Source organism: Taeniopygia guttata, chromosome 11, assembly GCF_048771995.1.
Source record: "Taeniopygia guttata chromosome 11, bTaeGut7.mat, whole genome shotgun sequence".
Taxonomy (NCBI): domain Eukaryota; kingdom Metazoa; phylum Chordata; class Aves; order Passeriformes; family Estrildidae; genus Taeniopygia; species Taeniopygia guttata.
This window is the reverse complement of record NC_133036.1, coordinates 5,184,343-5,206,626: the sequence shown is the minus strand read 5'-3', so window position 1 is coordinate 5,206,626 and position 22,284 is coordinate 5,184,343. Positions and strand designations below refer to the sequence as shown.

Sequence of the window (22,284 nt, the reverse complement as noted above, 5' to 3'; positions counted from 1 at the left end):
AAAGAAACAACTACACAGCCCTCCATTTAACCAGACCTAGTCTCACACCACTGTGCTCATTTTAAATGCCCTTTACTTTAGCTGTGAGCTTTAAGAGCAAAATGAGGTTAGCTTGCAGCAGAAGATGCAAAACTGGTGCAGCCAGAAAAATTAAAAGCATCACAGGTACTGCTGTGAACTAAACAAAGCACTTCCCAACAGCTATGCAGAGTGTCACACAGGCACTGAGTCCTGCAGCTGCCCTCCTCTGCTGGCCACCCATGGCCTTGGTACTGACCCAAGTGGAGCTCAGACACCAATTGCAGCACTCCCAGCACAGGAGTAAAGAGTGACAGGGACTCACCAGAACACCATTCCAAAGTAAATGCAGCTCTATTGCAGGAAAATGCTCACTTGGGCTTATTCCCTCTGAAGTCCAACCTGGCTTCAGGTTGATTTGAGAAGTGACTCCTAATTGTAACACTGGTATGTCCCCTGTCACAGGCTGCTGCATGCACAGTGTTAGCAGAGACCCATGGCTGGAGACTGCCTAATATGCTGACAGTTCAGAAGGACCACGATCAAAAAGCTATTTTACAACAAAATATACTGAAAGCAAAATTACCCAGGCTTACCTTACCTACCACAAGAACTGTCAGCTGGCAAATGGTGACAAGCCTAACTCAAAGACAAGCAGCTTCAGCAGAAAGTGGTCAGCTCACCACACAACTTGGCTGATCTCCTTTAGGCTTTCCTCAGGCTCCCATCTACCAATACTAACGGCATCCATGAAGAAAGGAGCAGGGAAAGAGCAAGACTTCAGGATCTGCAGGTGTTCCCTTGGCAAGTCTATTTGTTGATTAAAAATAAACTTCATCCTACCTTCCCATCTGTCCAGAAGGAGTTCATACCCTGTCTGTGCCCAGCTCTGTGCTGTACATTATCCCCTACAGCCAGACTGAGGCAGGGCCCCTGCTTCAGTGCATCATCTCAGCTCTGATTATTCACAAGCAAATGCCGCTAGGCTAAATACCAGATTGGGGGGCCCGGTAACCAGAGACAAGGCAGAGGGGGAAGGGGCCGTGCTTGACACCACAGCTACTGATGTGTGCAGAGAACACCCTGACTGGGCACAAGCCAGATATCCCTTCACTGTGCAAAAAAAAAAAAAAGGGAGAGAAACCATTCCAACTGACCCCAATTTCAAGCAAAATGCAAAGTAAACTGCTACCCAACATATAAGAGCTATGGAGCTAAAAGAGCATTGATCCCTCCTAGACATTGTGACATTTTTTCCACATCTCTAAGAGCCAAAGCCCCTGGTCACTTCTACCAAGATCTGTGGCTCTATGAGCAGGCAGCTCCACTCAGACACCAGAAACCATGTAATTTCAGAGCACAAGCATTTCAGCGAAGCCACCAAGTTAGAAGCAATCCCTTCTCTATGCAGAGGTTCACTGTTACTCTCCTACCCTTCTGTAGCAGACAGTTTTCCAAACTGCATTTGCAGCCCTGTCTGTGACTCATTAGCAGCACAAACCAAACTAATCAAAACTGTGTCCTACATGGGATGTATCTGGTAAAACCTCAGCTTTAAAGACTGAGAAAAAGACTCATGCTCTTGAAATGTACAGCTAAACTATTTCTGAGTTGCTGTGTAGCTCAGAGAGTCTCCCCTCCTCCAGGGAAAACAGACCTCTGAAATCTTTCGTTTGCCTAAAACTAGCTGCTAAGGAAAATAAACTTTAAATCCTGTATTTGCATTTCTTCCAGTTACCAAGTGCCAGCTGCTGTACAAACACTGTGGGAGGGCAAAGGATGAGAGACGAGCACAAACTAGAAACTCCTTGGATTTAAGCATAAGAAAGGAGAACAGGCAGATACTCACAGCTGGGCAGGAAAAAACAACAAGGGGTCAGGAAAGCAGCACCTGTCTGGGCATGCCACAGTCCATGTACCATCAAAGGCTGCTCATTAGAGCAATGTGCTTGGACATCCTTTTGCAGCAGCACTCTTCAACAGAGCTCAAAAATGCCTCCGTTTGCCCTCTGGGGCATGACAAATCCAGGAGAGCCTAATTACAGGCAAATATAATTGGCTAAAGTAAGATTGCACATGATTTCTGCTCTCTTGACGACAGCACGAGAACCCAAAGGGCAAATGTGGCTTGTTGTGCTGGAGCTGTCGTGCAGGACGCGTGCTTGCCCCTGTTTTCTCTAACTGCTGCCACTTCCAGGCAGCACCCAGGGGTGTCCATTAGAAACAGGGTGACTCACCTGATGAATCACAAGCAGCTACAATAACCCCTGCTTCAGAGCAACTCAGATTCCACAAGAGCAGCCTGGGCCAGTTTCACCATATATCTATATACAGACACACGCGTACATATGTGTGACATGCATGTGTGTATTTACTTGTGTATGTATGTATAAAATTATTCCCTAGGTAGCTGGGCAGCAAGTGGCAGATTTGTTTTCCTCAAAGCTCCAGAGTTTCTCATGATTGCAGCTTTGGGTAGATTCTGCACTGATTATTCTCCCCCTACTTTTCTATCTCACCATAGAGATTTTCTCAACATTTAAAAGCTCCCAACTCCAGAAGACCAGGGGCCAAGTTTGCTCCCAGTAAAAACCAGAAACTTCAATGTTTGCCTTTGCTGCAAACCAGCCTCTTCACACTTGAGGCACTGCCCATTTTTCCAGCAGCTTTGTTCACCAATGAGCCAAGAGCCTCATGTTACCAGCCAAGCTCAAGACCAAGCAACAGTGAGATGTGTGAGTCACCAAAGCTGGAGCTGGCAACTTGCACAACAGCAACAAATTACCCCATTCAGAGACTAATGTCACCTCCAAAGGTTTTTTGCATGCTTTGCTTTTACATCTGTCCCGACAGTCACATCATCACGCTGTTCACATACCCCACTGTAATAGCACCCCACAGGCAAGTGTAGACAGACTGGACTGTGGTGGGTGTCTCCCCTCTGCCCTGGCTCCCTTTTAATGAGGTTCTTCATGCTCCATGCTGGGGATTGCAAAACCTCCAGTATGCCCTTGGGGCTGCATGGAGAAAATGGGTGCTTTCTCTGTAGTCTTCATTTCACATCCTTTCCCTTGTGACAAGCTGAGCCAAACTCTGCTTAACTACTGCATGGTGTGTTGGGATCTCTCTGCACTGCACTTTGGGTGCTTGTGCCCTGGGAGATGTGGAGCCGAAACAGGATCTAGACACCCAGCACATTTACTGGGTCTCTCCTCCACAGGGGAACTGACAATGCTGGAAACAACGCCTTGTTTTAAGAGCACACCAAGATGTACTTAGAGGGTGCAAGGCCCTGCAGAGCAGCGGAAGGAGCCTCCTCAGAGGCAGCGGGTGCTTGGAGAACCCTGTCCATATGTCCAGGGCTTTGATATGCAGATTGAGCCATTGTGAGCTTCAGTTCCATCTGTACACTGAGGGGAGCTTCATGACCAGATTGCTTGAACAGATCTATTTAACTCCCGTGACTAAAGGGAATTCCAGTCTCCAGGAGGATCTGAGCATCCAGATGGATGCCAGCACACAAAAATTCAGGAAATCTGTCACCCTGTGCAGCTTCTACCCCATGATTAGAGGGGAAAAGAGAACCCAAACTTTGCACTGCACACATGCACAAGGCTGGGCCCAGCTGAAGGGAGATCTCTGCTGCCATCAGATACCTTAAGAACCCACATTCCCCTTGCACCTCAGCTGCAATGTGAGCTGGGAAATCCCCAAACCTGCTGGGTGGAAATGCTGCTTCCCTGCCACGACTGACTGGCTCCCATTGTGGTGATCCTGCAGGAGATTTGAATACACCTGACAGAGGCCCAAATCTATCAGGTAACTATCAATTTATGCTCATGGCAGCCAAGGACACCGAGGAATTTTCACACAGAGGTGCTCTGACAATGAAGGCTGAAGGTGTTTTCAGCATGTCAGGAATTACTCCCTCCGTACATGCAGTGGCAGAACATGCAGGCACTCCTTGGATCAGGGAAGACACATGAAGGGCAAATACCCTACATCCCAACATATACTACACACTGGCTGGCTCCCTCAGTCTCTTCTTGCTGCTGTGTCCTCCTCCGAGTGGAATTTGGCCAGCACAGTAGGAGGGAGAAGGACCCCAGATGAATCAAGGCTTTGCCTCTCTGCACATGTCACAAACACATCACACACTTCATACTGCACTAAAGCATTGCCTGAGGTGCTGGGACAGGTGCTCAAAAGTGTCTTAACCCAAGAACCTCTCACCTTCAACTGCAAATTGTGCTTGGATTTAGCACATGACAAAAACCTAATTAATTCACTGCAGCTGCCCTGTAACACTGAGGCACAAATGAGTCTCACACCTATGTTGTGCAACCAGAAAGGAGCACTGAGTGCTGGTGCTAACCACTATTTAGCTTTTACCTCCTGCCACAGAGCTTGCCAGGGCTACAAGCACTGCTGTACTGCCCATTTGAAAATCCAGTTTTTGGTGAAACATAGCAGAAAATAAATCTAGCACCAACAGAGCTAGTAGTGATTTACTGAAGAATTCTTAAGACAGAACAGTTTCCAAATCACTAATTATGCAAGACAGAAAAATCTGATCTGTAACAGATCAGATTTAAGTGTTCAGGACTTCTTGTTTGTACAAGAGGGTTATCTCTAAGGCAAAACAGAAACTTTTTAATGCATGAATACACTTTGATAGGAAAGTAAACACTAGATGCTTTTTAACCTTGCAAGATTTCTCCAGCAAAAACCTGGCAGGAAGGAGAGGAGAGAGATTTCACACATTAACCTTGCATGAACTCTGCCAGAGGATCGATTTTCCTTGAGGCTCATTCCCCCAAGTGCTTCAGGCTGTGCATGAAAAAGGACACCCCTGAAATAGGAGAACAAATCAGACTAGATGTCTGTCTAGGGGCACGACTTCACAGGCATAACTGAGGAAGGAGAGAGAAAGAGAGATGAGACAGCTGCTGTCAGACAATGCTGAAGCCAGACAACAGTGACTTCCACTAAAACAGCACAGTAAATATTCCTCTCCCATGCCTTTTGGATCTCCTTTCATCATCCTGAGAACTTGCATCAGTAACAAGATCAAAACTGTTATTTGGGAATGTTGTGCAGACCATCCCCAGAAAAGCAAAGACAATCTCTGCACAGATGTGTACAGAGAATAGTGCATGTTAAGTTCCAGGGACTTTATTACAAACCACAGCAAAATCTCTTTTGCTCCAAGGTGCTGGGAGCAAAACCATGTTTTGACCACTGCTGGCAGCATCATGGAACAGGGACCTATGTCTTTATTTACAGTAAGTATGCTACAGTAAGGATATAGCAAATGTCTTTTTTTTCCACTTTGGTGCTAAGTTCTACTCTGTACTTCTCCAAGCACATTCCTAGAGCAGGGAATCATAGCACCCCTTCAGTAAAATTACTTCTCAAACTGTGCCAAACAGCCTGTTACCAAAAAAAAAAAAAAAAAAAAAAAAAAAAAAAAAAAAATCACGCTTTCAGGCTGCAAACACCAGGATCCTTTCCAGCTTCCCACAGATCAGCATTCACAACCCTTCCTTGTTTCATCAAAGGCTAAGAAAGAAGAAACATCAATAATTTATCACCTGGAAAGGATATTTTTCCCTCAAAAAGATAATCTGCAAAGTTCTATCTGGTACATAATCAGAAATTAAACACAGCAGAAAACAAGGTTTCAGCAGGTCTGTGCTCTGAAACTTTTGGGGAGAAGTTAGCGATAACATTTGTAGAAGGCAACTTATTTAGGACACTCTGGATTTCTGCTGACAAATCTAAGACCAGATCCATCTCTGGAAGCTGGGAGTGCTGTGCTAGCAGGTCTCAGTCACTTGTGGGGCAGGAACCCAGCAAACCTTGGAACAGTGCAGGAGAGTAGCCCCTTCCTGTGCTGTCCACAACATTTGACAGAAGTCCTGAAGGCTGAGAGGTACCACCTGCCCTGCACATACATCCAGTCAGTCTGCAGCACTCAGCCCCCGCAGCAACTTCTAGCTGCAGGTAAATTATGCCCACTGAAATGATCATGCAATTACTTCTAATAAAGAGAAAGAGGGATGGGCACTGCTCTGCTACAGACAGCACAGCCCTGCGATTCAGAGGGACCATGCAAAGATGCCCACAGCCCACGGGGCTCTGTCTGAGCGCACAAAAGCCGCACACAAAGCACTCTGATTCATGCTGGATGCACACAGACGCACAAGCAACTGAGTGAAAAGCCTTCTCTACATTGTTTCCAAACAATATCAATCCAGCTCACACGTCAGCCGGGCCCCGCACACTTGGTACTTACAAGAGGGTTTGCTGTGTCCGTCTGCTGCTGGAGCCGGGACGGGGCGATTGCGACTTGGAGGGAAAGGTGCATGGAGATGTGCAGAGAGGCGAGAGTGATGGGAAGAAGAACCCCGGCCCCTCTTTGGGCCCCAGAGCAGCAACACTTGCTCACGGGATGGAGCTCAAAAAGGCTGGCATTCCTACAGCAGCAAGGACAATGGGGAGGGATGAGGAGGCACTGCCATAATCAAATGCAGGCCAGCTGGCCCTCCCCCAGGAAGGGCAGGCACCTCCTTCATTTGCCAAAGGCTTTGTTTTCTAAGCCACAAAGAACAAAGTGGCTGAGGAGGAGAGCACAGGAGAACCACTGTGGGGGCAGATCCACCCATAAGCACAGGTAACCCATTCCTGGAGATGAAAACACAGATGGAGAGGGGCTGGGAAATATTCTGTCCACTCCAAGCAGAAGTCAGAAGCAGCAGCTCCTTGAGTGCAGCAAAAAAAAGACAGGCATCTGAGGAACAAAAATCAGTAGAGGCTGATAGTCAGGGGTCCTTTGAGTGAAAAGATCCAAGGGAAACAAACAGAGAACACCACTGTAAGAATTGCTTGTGGAACAGAGCCCCAAGAAATGGGAAACCCTACCATTTCTCAACCCACCTTACCCCTCTAATCCTCAGCAGTGAGAACTGAAGCTGAACAACTTCCCTCAGAAAGCAAACATAAGGCAAGGGCTCAAGCTGCAAGAGACCCACAAGCTATGGCAGGCAATGACCGTACTTTCCCTGAGCGCCATCGAGGCACCATCTTGCACAACATCCTGAGAAGCAGGAAAAAGCCCCCGGAGCTGCCTCAGGCCCTCCTGTAATGATACAGGCAGTTCAGCTCTGGGCACCACATCACCACACCGCCACAGGGTAAGCAGGTGCTGTGATGGGACACTGCCTGTTCTGGTTGGGTCAGTGCTTTCTTCCACTTGTGCCAGCAGGGATCATGCACCTTCACTCCTGACCTTCAGCAGGACTGGTTGTCATCCCAGACCTGGTAGAGACTGTCCTGTGTGCTCTGGCTCACTGGACATGCTGCTGCAAGTAAGGTGCTCAGTCCTGACAGGGCACATGGCTTTCACACTGGCCATTTCAAACATGCAGTCCAGGTAATCTGCACTTCACTGATGGTAAAGTCAACAACATGGAATATAAGAGTGTTCTGGGAAATAATTCACCCAGAGAGAGCTTGAAGAAGGAAAAAATATGAAGGCTAATGAGATAAACAAGGAGAGGAAGACTTGCTGTTGCCCCTAGTCTTGATGGTGTACCTATGACAGTGTTATTGTGAAGCCAGGATAGAGAGAAGGAGAAAAGGATACTGGGGGTATCCTTCCTGCAGGAACCCCAGAACAAAACAGACATCAGTGCTTTTGGTGCACCATATATACCCTTGCTTGTTCAGCTGCCCAGTTTTCCCCCAAAGCACTGTATGGTGCCAGATCTCAGCAGAGTCTTGGAACTGAGAAAACAAGGGACAGTGGCCAAACCAGGCTTGAAGCCACAGGGAAATGGCAGGACCCTGAATATACCCACATTGCCTTTGTGGTACTGAAAAGCAATCCTCCAGCCCACAGCCAGAGGTGGGGAAAATAACTTCCTTCACTTCACTGCTCCTCCTGCCTCAGCCCAACCATCATCCACACCCCTGTCAGGCTCCAAGGGCTCCTGCCACAAAGGAAGCGGGGACAAATGGAAACATCCAGCTTGGCACCAGTTATGTCTTTGAGGAGGGAATCCTGCCAGCCCATGTGCAAGCTCCATGTGGTCTGGCCCAGCTCAGCCTGCCTCATTGCAAGGAGCTCTGACAGACCTTCAGGAACTGCCAAGCAGTGAAGAAAACCAGCACAACATCTTGATGGTGCATATGGGGTTATGCTGTTCTGTCCCACGGCTTGTCCAGCAGCCACAGGCAGCACCCTACAAAACACTTGCCCACCACATGCAGGAAGGCCAGCATAATGGAGCCTCCCATTCCCAGCAGGCAGTGAGGTACGTGAGGGATGAACAGCATGATCCCCGTGGTGGGTGTTCCCCTCCCTTGGCGCATGCTGAGATGTTTGGAGATCTGAGCTTGCCAGCTCATTACCATAGTGTACATTGCTTACGCATCCTTGGGCTTCTTCCCCAAATCCTGGGGTTTGGCACTCTGCAGGCTCTTTACGAGAAGGAGTATCAAGGACACTGCTTGTTGTAGACTCCTGCTGTAGATATCTTCTCAAATATTAGGGAAGACAGAAGAGAGTTAGGCAGGCACCAACAAGATCAATTCAGGAAGGCAAAAGCAGCTCAGTATCAGAAGACACTGAAATCAGTTTAGATAAGATCTTCTGCTTATCCCCCACCTCCCAGACCACACCACTAACTTTGCTTTGGGAAGGCTTCTGCCTTCTGGAGATCGAGATCAAACTCCTAGGCACTGAAAGAACTTTCACGCTGTTCAGCAATTTCTGCATGGATCCTACAGCTGCAGGATGTATCCCCCTACACTCCTAGTTTCAGTTGGCCACTGGTTCACAATGCACACATAGTCTATTTACACCACCAAAATTGTTTATAGCTCTACTGAAACCAGTGAGATCAAAATCCTCCTCCCTCCCTGAGCCAGCTGCCTCTCCTGCACACAAAGCAGTGTGAAAACACACTGTGCCACTAAAATTTTGTTTCATGCAGCATGAAAGGCACAACCAAGAGGGCTGCTGCTGCTTCCAAGGACTACATCCTGGAGTTTTCATCCACCAAAAGAGCTGCAATGCCCTCAGAAAATTAACAGGCCACTGTTGGGGTCTATGCAGCAGTTGTGTCCCTAAAAATGACCCAGGCTCTGAAAAGGCTTTGAAGCTGTGGAGGAACACACTGCTATAGAGTCATATCCAACTATCGTGGCAGCCCAAGAGCTACCAGCACAATGTAACTTCCATGTCAGAACAGAGCATTGAGCAGCCTGGAAGTTTTGGGTAGAACTTAGAATACCCTGCAGAACCTGAAGAGGCCCCAAGAGAGCTGGAGAGGGACTTTGGACAAGGGCATGGAGTGACAGGGTAAGAGAAAATAGCTTCAAACTGACAGAGGGCAGGATTACATTGGATATTAGAAAGAAATTCTTCCCTGTGACGGTGGTGAGGCCCTGGCACAGGTTGTCCAGAGAAGTTGTGGCTGCCCCATCCCTGTAAGTGTTCAAGGCCAGGCTGGGGGCTTGTAGCAACCTGGTCTAGTAGGTGGCATCTGTGCTTGTAGCAGGGAAGTTGGAACTGGATGATTCCTTTAAAATCCTTTCAAGCTCAAACCATCATATGGTTCTATGATCATGTGCTACAGTCCACATTTGTGCTTCAGAAACTTCCAGCTCTGGCTGGAAGGGTTCACATATGACCAATGTTTGGCTTGGCTGCAGAATTGTCAGTATGCCAAGCAAGGCTTGGTGCTTTTGTGTGCCTCAATTTATCAGAAGAAACATGAGAAAACCCTTCCCGGGATCCTTCCCATGTTCCCCCATGATGGCAAGGAGCACTCAAGTACCAGAGCAGCCCCTGAACATCTCTGCTCAGTGAGGTAGAAAAGCACAGGCTCTTGCCATTCTCCTATGGCACAAGAGGCAATTCTCTCTCAATTGGGGTGAAAAAGAAATTACCCATTTCCACAGCAAGAGGGTCCCCCCCCCCCCTGCAAACTGCAGAGATGAGCCAGAGCAGACCTGCAGAGCATCACCAAACAAACTCAATCCTCATTGCCCTGACAGCAGTGTTCTGGGCTGCCGTCTCCATCTTTCTGCCTCACACAGGATGCTTTTCCATGTTTTCATGTTTAGCTGAATTTCCTCCCTCCTCCCCTGAGCACTTCTGGCTGCCAAGGCAGCTCAGAGAAAGCAACTAAGTGGCACCTACATCTGGTACAGCTTAACTTTTAGTGTCTATTCTTTCTGGAATTTGAGAACTTCAATACCCAATGTTTGTACAAGTGTGGAATAAATGGAGCACAGGCTTCCTGGCTTTCTGTTCTTGCCAAAGTTGTATTTTAAAATGCACTTAGAAAATCCTACTCTGCAACTTTAGAAATTAAAGAACACCAAATCCAACTGCAGATCTGCTAAATGGGTGCATTTGCACTAAACCAAACAGGTCGGAAGGTCAGGTACTCAGCACATTCACCACACACATCCTCTCCTCCTGCTTCCCAGATCCCTGTGATGATCCCGAGAGCCCTTGTTCCCTCAGCCACACTTCCCAGCTCTCCATTCTGGTGCTCCCTTTCCTCATGCAGGCCTCTACATGGGACTTGGACTGTATTTAGGACTGACAAGCAGGGTGCTACTCCTGACGGGTCAACAGGCTGAATTGGCCAGTGTGTAAGGATATAGCAGGAAAACGCAGGCAGCCTACCCTGGCATGGTGGCCAGGACTGGACACAGTCAGCCCATCTCTTGGCCCTTGTCATCAGAGCCAGCACTGCCATAATTCTTCTGCCACTGTTGCCACGAAAGGGGTTAAAAATCTCCAGCTCAGAGAGCAGAAAACCTCTATGCTTAACAGATGTGGACATTTTCTGGAAGACACATCCACCCCCTTCTCCCACATACTGACTTGAAAAAAATCACTGCAGACACATGAGCATGAGGGAACTGCTGCAGGTTATAGATCCAGCTCCCTGATGGAGCAAATACTACATTTCACACGCTTCATAAACAACCTAGCTGGACTGAGTCCAAGCAGACTTTTTACACCTTCCTCTGTGCAGCAGATGCCTTGTCTTACCTTGTCAAAGAATTCATACAGCCTGACTGTTTCACAGACTCGGTGCCTCGTTTCATCCAGCTGGGTGCAGAACTCCTCCAGCTCATTTTCATAGGCCCGAAGCTTTACCCTGTAAGAATGCACATCCACAAAGGAAAAGTCTTCCCATTGATTCATCTTCTTTAATGCTTCCTGTCCCCTTTTGCAATATTCCTGAAAACAAAAAGGAATTGCTTATGAGGACAGAGACCTGGAATCAACAGTAAATAGTCTTCAGGGCCATTAACAGCTAGGGCTAATTAGACTGATTTTTAAGGTTCAAATCACATGAGCAGGGGTGTCTTTGTTTACAGCAGAATTTTGAAGCCTGATCTCTTATGATTTACACTTATCACACAGCAGCTTGTAGAGGCCTACACAGCAAAACCGTGGCTCAATCAGGATCAGAAAAAGGCAGTGTTACAAGCGCATCAAAGGAGGAACAAGAAAATTCATCTTTCAACTCAGTAGTTATTTTCCCCAAGACTGCTAAATGCCATCTACTAAGTGTTGTGCTGGTGGCTTTGTCTGCAAAACGACAGCAGGGAGACTATGTAGTGAGATGGAATACACACACTTGGGTGATGAACCCTCTTAGCACCATGTGTTTGGCTGAGCACATACAAGACACACATGCTACCAACTCAGATGCCGGAGAATATAATTTTCCAATCTGACAATACTTACGCTGGCAACAAGATCAAACTCCTTGAACTGCTTTTGTGCTTGAAGCAGCATCTCCAAAGAATCATCCAGGTTGATAGTTTCCTTTAGCCGTTTTCTGCCAACATTCTCAATCCAACTGCTGACCTAGAAGAAAAGGGATAAGCCCTGCTTGTTAGTCACCCTGTGCTACTCACCAACATAGGCCTTTATGTGGAAAGAGCAAGGAACTGTTCTCATAATGCTGGTCATCTCATTACTGGAAAGAATGTGTGTAGACTTCTCCCCCCTATTCTGGCATTTCAGTCTAAGCCTCCTGCTCAGAGTTTTTCCACTTCAGGTTACAGAGTAATTGAAAAGCTCTGCTATTGCTCAGTAGCCTTAGGCATAAACAGGGCAAGTGGCTGCCTGGGCTCTGTCTTGTGTGAGCCATGGTCTAAAAGCAAGCTCTGAAACTTGCAGACTGGCCTGACATTGCTGACATTACTGTTACCTCCAGCCGGGATCAAATCTCCTTGCTGCCAGATTTTCTACATCACTTCCCTTTTCTGACCCGCAGGACATGAACCATGTCAGTGTGAATGGATTCTCCCCATCTGTAATGTTTCATGGTTCTCTGGGACTCTCAGCTAATGGTTTTCTGAAGGCAGCTCTCCACAAAGCTGAGCAGCAACTGTATTTTCCTCAGTGGAGCCCAGCTACTGCTGCAGTTACCAGCCCATATCCTCAAAGAGGGGTAGAGGACTGACTAAGAAGAGCATCCCTAAGAGCAAAGCAGTCATAGGAGGCCAGGCAGAATAACACAGCATCTCCATCATCACTAGGTTTTAAAAACAGGCTGGTAAACTTGTCTGCAATGCTCCAGGCATAGGTGCACCTGGGGGAAGGGACAGACTAAGTGCTTCGAACGCCCACACATCCTGTTTTCCTATGTCACCTGAATCCATATCCCAACTCAACCCCATAGTCAAGGACAAACTCCTAGTTTTGTGGACTGTGAGAAGGTTACAAGGAGCAAGCCCACTGGAAAGAGGAAGAGATGGTGGTGGGCTCTCGGTACTGCAGAGAGGCACACTGTTGCTTCCTAGAGCTCCCAGGAAGGCTTAAAAGCAGGAGCAGCTCCTACCATCATTGGTGATCTACAAGCAAAGTATTACTCAATTCAACAAAAAAATTAAGTTCAGCTTAAAGCAGAAACAGGTTGCAGTGCTTGCTTTTGTGCCTTTCTTCATTTTTGTTTCGTATTAGGAATCTGTGTGTTTAACAAGAGTCTACTACCAGGTTCTTGCAACACACTTTTTGTCCTAAGCACATCCTGCATGGCGCCCAAGTGTCTACCTCCAAATGGGAAGTCATTAAAACTCCCAGATCCACTTTGGCCTGTGAAAGCACTTGGTAGGCTACAGCCTCCTTTGCAAATCCAGTTCCCACTAGAGGAGAGGAGCCCAGAATCCCAGAACAACAATAGTGAAACTGATCCTAATCATGATTTTTAAGGACACACAAACTTGTAATCGTTGATGAGTTGCAGCACAGGAAACCATGCAACTCTATAATCTCAAGGTTGAGTTCAGGCTTAGGGATCTGCAACATGGAACATCAGGGATCTGCAACACTGAAAGGACTGATCAGCTCTTGCAGGATACTCAGACCTAAGACGCTTTATGACTTTTTGAGGTCCTCTATCAACAGGGCTACAGGTTTCAAAGGTCTTTCTGAAAGCCAGTGCCTGTTTGCTTCAGTTACCCCATGGCTGTCAAGAGTTTCAACAAGCACTAAAGGAAGGGAATTTGAAGATCCCACAGAAGTGCAGAGGGTGGAAGGTTGAGCATGGCTCTTGGGCTAAGGACAAGAAGCTGTTACCTTCCTGAAGCTTGTAGAGAGGGCTGCACCCAAGGGCAAACCAAGTGTGCCTGGTGCTGCACCCAGAGGGGAAGGAGTGTACCTGGACTTACCAGATATCAGGGACCTGAGAACAGCACAGGAATCTAAACAACAGACTACCTGACAGGGATGGGCAGCCAGTGTGGGGAAGGGATATTCTGAAACAGGATGTCAGCAAACCCTGCAGGAGCTACAGTCTAAAGGGGACATGCAGACTTATCAGCTTGTTGACATAGCTCTGCTGCTTCTCAAGGTGAAGTACGAAGAATGCCTTATCAACAGCCTCGCTGAGAGGGTCAAAAAAGACCCCCAACCTCCAAGTGTATGGCTTACCTTTGAGCCACTTCACTGATGTTTATGGGGTTTGACTAATCCACACCTAGACAGAAGCCAGGGGACTTTCACTTGGCATCAAGACATATCAGGGAAATAAGTGGCTTGATTCTCAGCACTGCTGAAACTCTATCTCAAATTCTTACATTCAGCTGTTCTTTTTAAGCATCAAGCATCACTGCACACCTTCACACAACAGATCAATAGGCCCAGTACCTGCTGTGGAACACAAAGTTGAGGGCAGCAGCCACTGGAACTGACGGGTAGGCCTTACCTCCTTAAAACATTCTTCCACCTTCTCGAACTCCATCACCAGCTCCAGCTCCTGGATGCGCTTGTTTGACAGCATCACCAGGCGGTGAACGCCCTCATCAACTTGATTATAAAGCACGCTGGCAGCATCGAGTGCATCTCTGCAAGGGGACACAGGTCTGGTCAAGAGTTTTGCATTAGGTCCTTCCCCCAGTGCTTCATGCAAACACAACCTGGCTGACAACAGCACTCCAGTCATCCTCCCCGTGGAACCCACACGGGCCATCTCCATATGGAGAACAGAAGAGAATATTGCTGCTCCTTACACACTGCCATGATTCACCACTCTGACCCCAATGCAGATAACCTGGCAGGAAGGACAAGAGCATCTCCTCCCAGCCAGGCTCCTTGCAAGATTTACCATATTTCTCACACTTTCAGCTTTTCATAAACACAGATCGTTGCATCAATGGATTTTCACAAAACACAGAGTCAAGCAGTTTCAGCATCTAAAACCACCATTTGAATTTAATTAAGTAAATAAGCAACCACTAGTAAGCAAATCTCTCCTGAGTGACAACAACAGTATTAAGTGCCTGATGCCCCACTTACTCTCAGGATTTCCACCAGCCAAACAAATACGCAAAATGTACAACAACTCAGTGCCAGGAGAAATCGGATTTTACAGTGTTGTGCTGAAGAGATTCATAAACTGAGCTCCCTATATCCCACAGGTAGCTGTGCTGACCAAAGCTCAGCAGGCAACACCAGGAGGCATTCTCCCTTGCCAGCCTGCCCATAGCACACAGGCAAGCATGGAGCGGCTCAGGATGCAGCCCAGTGCCCTCAGATGCTGCAACCACAGTCTTGGTAAGATGATGAGTATTAGCAATCTCTTTTTAGATGTGTGCAACACCTATCCAGCACAGGTTTGCATGAATCACAGATGGGAGACAGAAGAGCATTCAAGTTTATTCTCCTTGTATTTCCTTTGCTTCTAGATTTCCCCTCCTACAATGATGGGCTCAAGAGACAGCAACAAGAAGACACTACAGCCTCCTTCAGCTGTGCTCTACACTGGCATGTTCAGCTGCCTGGTCATCTCCTGTACTCTCTTGTACTCCTAAACCAATTTTCATTTCATCGTCTTACAACCTTCTGACTTATTAGAGCGTGTTTTTTTATCATATTATTAAAATGATCTGAAGTACTTGCAAAATAGGTAGCTAATATTGCTAATGGAATATAATTCAAAACAATTCAGCATACATGTTTATTTCTGTCTGGGTTTACAGGCAATTTTGAACCTATTAAATGCAACCAAATATGAGTGTTTAGTAGCAGCCATCCTGTAGTTTTAATTGACACGAGGTAGCGCCATAGGTCTGGACAAGCAGCTCTGCATAGCAGAAATCCACACTATTTTTCCATTCAAAATTCCACCCAGTGTGCAACAGCCAACTTCTCAAACCTCAGGCTCTTAGATACTTTTGTTTTTCCTCTTTGAAATGCCATTAGACTGAATGAATTTCTCCAAAGTGCAGCCAAAAATACCCAAATAGTTTCTGGACTAAGATCAGTGCTACTGCAGAACAGAGCAGATAGGTTCTCTACAGAGAATCTTTCAATGGAAAGATCCAAGCTATAGCACTGCTCTGGCGCTTCCCAAAACTGCCATAAACAAACCGTGATGTATGAGCCTTCTGTTTTGTAATCCTTTCCAATGGACAGACCCAGATACAACCCAGGAGACTCACAGCAGCAGAGTCATAACCATTGTCCAAGCTGAGCTCTGGAAAGTGTTTACAGAGCAGGTTGTGGAGGCCAGTTCCCGTCAGCAGCAGTGACACAGCTGGGACAGCTAATGAGAAACAGTTCGGACGAGGGCTGCAAGTTAAATTTGGCAACATCACTAATGCTGTTTGGTTTTGTGCAGCAGAGCATATCTGTCAAGTCCCATTTTCTGAGTAAGTTGCCAGCATACTGATGGCCAGACAGGCAGACACCCTTTGGCCTTACTCCCACAGGGCTGAATTCCCTGCTGGCATGAATGCTCTCATCCACTCAGGAAATGGATATAGCAAACATTCTTCCTCCCGCTGGCACAGACAATCAAGCACCTATAACTTTAGGCATTCCATGCTGCTATATGCAAACATTTTCAATTACCCCCTCATGAGGCAAAATATTTTTTGAATCTTTCCCTGTGCTTCCATGGAAATCACTTTGGTGTTGATGCTTCTTCTTTGATGGCACTCATCAGCAAGCCAGACTGACCTGCTAGACCTTTCTGTAATAGGGTGCTTTATGTCCACCCAAGCCAGTGACAAAGCGAGCATCCATGGCTTCAGCACTTAACCCGGTATTGTCAGATGGCAAGCTGATGACACAGGGACCTGAGACAAGGGTTCCAGCTCTAGCACTGCCTGACCCAGCACAGAGTATGATCTGATTAGGGGACAGGAGCCAGGAGTCCCACTCTGCCCGTTTCCATATCTGACAGAGGAAACAACCCCTCATTGTTGTAAGTCTGAGTAGTTTTCCTTGACAGGAGTCAGCAGTAAGTTGGACTGCAAGGCCTAACAAATACTACAGATTCTAGCAGAGCAGACTGCACATTTCCCAAAGGCACAAAACACAGGCTTCCCTGAAGATAACACTGTAACTACGGGGTGGGGGGAATCACCCTCAAGGTAGAGGGATAAGAAGTGATTATAAAAAAAAGGCTAAAGCCCCCACATTTCAAGGTTTTTTTAACCAGAAATAGGTGTACCACAAAGTCACTGTGTAAAGAGGCTATTTTTCTGAGCCATTGTGGAAAAGACCAATCTGCTGGAGACCACTTGAGACCAGTGCTGGCCTTATGGTCAGCAAACCCTTCCAGGGAAAGTTAGGTTCAGAACTGCAGCAATAAAGGACTCCTGGTGGCCCACCAACCACAGCCCGAGGAACCCATTTCAGGCTTGAGTGAACTTCTTGGTATTCAACTAAAGGATTGAGAAAAATCCACCCCAAACAACACTTCTGGCCCCATGCATTCCTTCCCAGGAGTTATCCTGCCTCTGAAGATCTCAATCCAACTAAGCCTTTATGCACATTTTCAGAAGGTGGAAGGGAGCTCCAGTTTAGAAGTGATCCCTTTGCCCCATTGGATGTAATCATAAAATACATGTCTCAGTAAATAATGTGGCAGCAACAGATGTACAAAATCTATATATATATGCAAATCAGTCATCCTCCCTCTGTCTCAGCTGATTCAATGGTACTAAAAGTGACATCCTGTACTGAAGACACAAAGAAAACCTTTGCTTTAGTGATCCACAAGCATCTCAAACTTACCTGAAGTCAGTCCAAGATGTATTTGGGAGTTCATGCTATAAGCAGAGACCAGACAGAGAATTCAGTTCAAGAGAAGGCTGGAAATTAACTCTTATCAGTAAATTGGGTGGTTTGGGATTATATAAGCCAAAATCCCTTCCTTTTGTCATTTAAAGGATTTTTTTTCCTCTGTGAATGCTTGCAGCAGGGTACTGATGCCCTTATCAGCCACAATTCAACACTCTTAAGACTGCCCCTTCTCATGGTCCTGCCAATGGTTTCCTGAGTGACTGCAAACAACATGCACAGAAAAAATGTTTCCAAACAGCTCCTCTGGGCTCAGAGTTCCCAAACAACTTCAGGTGTGGCCTTACACCATTCCTGCTCTTCTGTGAGTTCCTCCAGCATCCCAGCACCTCAGCTCTTCCTTTCAAGGACCAGCCATGCTGTTTCCATGCTGTTCTGCCTTGCTTAGCAGGCATTCATTAAAACCTCAATGTCTAGTTGTTGGTCTTCTGTTGCATCTCCAAGGTAACTCCATTCATTTGTTGTCACCCCCTGACAGTTCACTTTTACCAGCCGGACAGGGTCTCTGACTAACATCCATCTTTTACTCTCTTACACAGAGGGAAATACAAGCCTTTCCATGTTGTAGCATAAAGTAGGTAGGCAAACTGAGCTGAACAAAGAAATCACTCACAGTCCATGGGAAAGTTTGGTTTTTTGATTCACTTGGACACTTTAGGGCTCACAGAGAGGATCCACTGGGCATTGAGCATGCTGTCCCAAACCTCTGTACATCTGTTTATCTATTTACATACACACACACCCATTTGCTGATCTAGATCTTAAAAACTTCCTAAATGATTTCCAGTACACTACTAAACTCCACAATATCCTGAAACAGGGAGTTTTATGGGGAAAATTATACTTTGCATAAATATCTATTTCTTTTTCAGCTTCAGACTCAGAAGTTTTTAATTCCCATCCTTCAATACCTTCACAGCAGCTTGGAGTAAAGAAACCAAATAGTGAAAATTTGGTTGAAGAAAAAAGTAACTTCCATCCTGGCACACAAAGGAAACACCTGGCTGTTAAGGACTTTAAAGATATTTTAATAGTGGCCTGTGCAACTCTGAGCACAAAAGGCAGAGTTGTTTGAAGTCAGTGGAAAGTCTTGTCTCAGGTCAGATTTGTGTGGATGCAATGCAATTTCCCTGCACATGGGAGTGTGGTATTAAGAGTCTTTCACTACATTCTTCCACGGCCAAATCATCAAAAGCAATTTTGCAATAGTGCAGAGTCAATATAATTTATAGCAAAAAGGAGTAGCTTGATGTCAGTTTATGTTTCCCCAAATCCTATTTTCATTGGGCAATTATCATTTCAGTGGAAAAGGTTCCAAACGTCTTCAGCTTTCTGGAGAAGTGCCAAGCTGTTGTATAATGGTAGGGTAATTTTAAACCTATAATTTAGAAAGACCATTTCGGTTTGAATCCATTCTTAAAAAAAAAAAAAAAAACAGCCTTGGAGAGTTACACTTTAGTTTTCAAAGCAAAATACCTGTTTTGTTTTCAAAAAATAGATGGCCTCAGAAAAAGCATCCAGCAGAGTCACAAAAGCAGGTGCTGCCTGCGCCATGCCTGCCAATGTCAGTGAGATGCAAACAGGACAGCACAGGGAAGGGAGCAGCAGAACCATCACTATTCTGCACCTTCCTGTCTGCCCCTTCAAGAACTGCTTTGACAAACAGTAAGAACAGCAGATCTAACAAAAGGGCTGAAATCAAGAGTCCATCCTCTGACCAGCCTTGGCCAAATTTAAATTGGCAAAAATTAATGGATGGAAGGAAATACTACGTGTTGGTAGTGTATTTCATGGCATTTGGGCAAGTATAGGGCAGCTAAGTTGTCCTGGGAAAATCAGATATCCTTAATCTGATTTGTTCTGCAATTTAGAAGAAACACACTTGATGTCACAACATTAACTTCATCTAGTCTTCCACTCTCTTGATGCTGAATTTCCCTTGTGGATGTCCATACAGGTTTTAGCAGAAAAAGAATAGGATCTGGGAACTAGGAGGTTTAAAGGATGGATTAGCCCAAGGACATCACCCAGATCATGTGTGTTGATACCTTGGCTAAAAATCACTTAAAACATCCTGAGCAATGCTTCCGGAAGAAATCCTTCTAGGTCTGCAGGGACAGTGCTGTGTGCCTGAGGGATGTTTTGCAGGATGAGAAATGTCATTCTTGGTCATTACTGCATTTTGGTAGCAACCTACATAAGTACCATATTTATAATGATCCCATAAAAGGAGGTCAACCTCCAATGCACAATCCTGCTCTTTGAGCTGAGAGCTTCACATACAGCTGAGGTTAAAATCCAAACTAGCCATGGTGAAGCTAAAGCAGATATGGCTAAATAAATGTGATTAATTATTCTCTGCAGCACACAAATAGCCATGGTGGTTTCAATTCCCTGATTAAAGTATCTGAGGAACTGGGTACATTTTTTAGAACCCTGAAGTGTCCTTACAAAGGCACGGAGGGATGCTGGGGAATGCCTGCTCCCACTGAGGATGAGACCAGTGGATCTAGCCGAGACCACAGACCTGGCTGAATCCCTCCTCACTAGGTTACCTGACCTGGGAGCAAAGCATCCAATTAATACAATGCAATAGAGACCACAACTGCCAAGAGAATTCTCTTCTGGAGCTCAGTTCGTTTAAATGTGTTTTTAGCAGAAATACACTCAGAAATCCGTTTAAAAGCCAAGGGATCAATGCACACAGTTAAACAAGTGTCCAAGCACAGTCCCAAGATGTGACCTTTGTTTTTTCTCCTACCTGGCTTGCATTCAGTTACAATAAAACTGTGTTCAGATTCTGGTTAAAAATCCCAGTAAGATCCATACAAATGACTGGGAAAAAAATCATTATAATAAATCCCAAACCAACAAGTAGCCTGCCTATGGGGAAAGTTCCCTGTGCAGTGGAGCCTTGGATAGGATTTGGAAACAGCATTCTGGGAACACTGAGCCTCAAGATGTGGTTTTCTACCAGCAGTAAACAATTTCTACCTCCAAACCTTGTCTAATGTACATTAACCTGCTTATGTTTATACTTTATATCCTGGTCAAATGCACCAGTCTGAGAGCTGTGTTCCTGAAGCTGAGACCACCAGGCTTTCTAGATGTCCTGCTCAAATACATACACACTGTCATTTAAAGCCATATCCCTATTGCACTGATACATCCTTTTGCCCACTTCCAGGGCTATGATCCATATAATAGTAGCGACTGTGCTATTAACCAGCCCAGCAACAGAAGTATCTGTCCCAACAGAGTTATATAAAAAATGGTGCTTGTGGGATAGCCTGGGCTAAGGCAGGAATGTCAGGCAGTTCAGCTAACATCCTATAATGGAAACTTTTTGCAATTTTTTTCCACAATATTTTTAAACAGATAAAACACAGCGTGTCATTAATTACCTAATGCCCTGTTGGCATGACAAGTACTGCAAACAAAACCAAGCAAAACTGGAGTTTTCTGGGTAAATTCTAACTGAATTCAAGAAGATTTAGGATATAAGACAGCAGAAAATGAAAAACAGAAAGAGAGCTGAGGGGAATCAAGACCAAGAGGACACTGAAGACTTACCTAGGCAGAACTCTGCAATCTTTTAGGTCTCTGCAAATGCCACAATTGATGTCTCACAGCACTTCATGCACTCAGAATGACAACAGCCCCAGCTTCACTCTCCTTTATGTGCGGAGCAGTGAGATTTGTTTAATGTGAGCATAAGTGCTTTTTAGTAGGCTAAAACCACCACGCCAACAGAGGGAACAGGTTAGACTGTAACCAAAATGAATACCAAGCAGCACAGTGTGTGTGTGTTTGGGTAGAAATGTCGCCCTGCGCTCCTCCCTCCACCTGACACAAACAAATAAGGCCAGGGAAGAGCACTGCCACTCATGCTCGGCCGAAGGCTTAGCGCTCGTCAGCACCTTCTGTGTCACTAGTAACAGTGCAGAGGCGTCTTGTGGCAGCCTTTGAGGTCACAATTTAAGCACATTTTTTCATCTGGCTTCAAAGGTATACTGAGTATACATCTTGTCCCAAGGTTTGAGGATTAGGTCCACAGGAGGAACATGGAAAGGACCCTGCAATGAAAGGTGCCTCTCGCAGATCACGTTAGGAGGGCGCACTGTGGCCAGTGGTAGCATGAGAGGCTCCCAAAGCTCCCAGAGAGGAATGAAGATGAGCAGGCACTAGTTTAACTGCCATCAGCGAGAGGGATAAAGAAAGCATTAGCATCCTCTGAACTATGAACAAACACACAGAGCTACAGCAGACACACAACTCTAAAGCAGAAAGGGGATGGCAGAAGACAATAATGCCTCCAGGAAGGAACTCCCAGGATAAGTTGCCTGGCTATGACCACCAGCCTATGGCAGTAGCTGGCAGTTAGACAATGCACATGCTGTACCTTACAAACCAAGAAGTCCAGCCATCTCAGTCTGCCCAAACTGGGACTTAGACACCAGACACCTATCTCCCCCGTAAGCTTCCTCCCAACTTGTTCACATTTTGCATGATCAGCTTAGTCTCTCTGACACTACCCAAGCTTCAGCCAGTGCTGTGCATTCCCCTGGCAGAGGCAGCGAGCCTGTACATTATCCAGGTTTACTTCCACTACAGGGAGCTCATGCACCACTTTG

The 22,284-nt window shown here is 46.1% G+C and overlaps 1 protein-coding gene across 6 annotated transcripts in view; it reads right to left on the bottom strand.

Annotated features, from left to right (window-relative positions):
• Positions 1 to 22,284, bottom strand: part of PLEKHG4 (pleckstrin homology and RhoGEF domain containing G4) — an 85,143-nt gene that overhangs the window by 15,077 nt on the left and 47,782 nt on the right. For all 6 annotated transcript variants that reach the window (XM_030282232.4, XM_072934591.1, XM_030282230.4 and 3 more), the window contains exons 11-13: positions 14,268 to 14,406; positions 11,801 to 11,923; positions 11,096 to 11,287 (exon numbers count right to left, since the gene is read on the bottom strand). In XM_030282232.4, the coding sequence (XP_030138092.4) occupies positions 11,096 to 11,287; positions 11,801 to 11,923; positions 14,268 to 14,406 (454 nt within the window). The remainder of the gene's footprint in view (positions 1 to 11,095; positions 11,288 to 11,800; positions 11,924 to 14,267; positions 14,407 to 22,284) is intronic.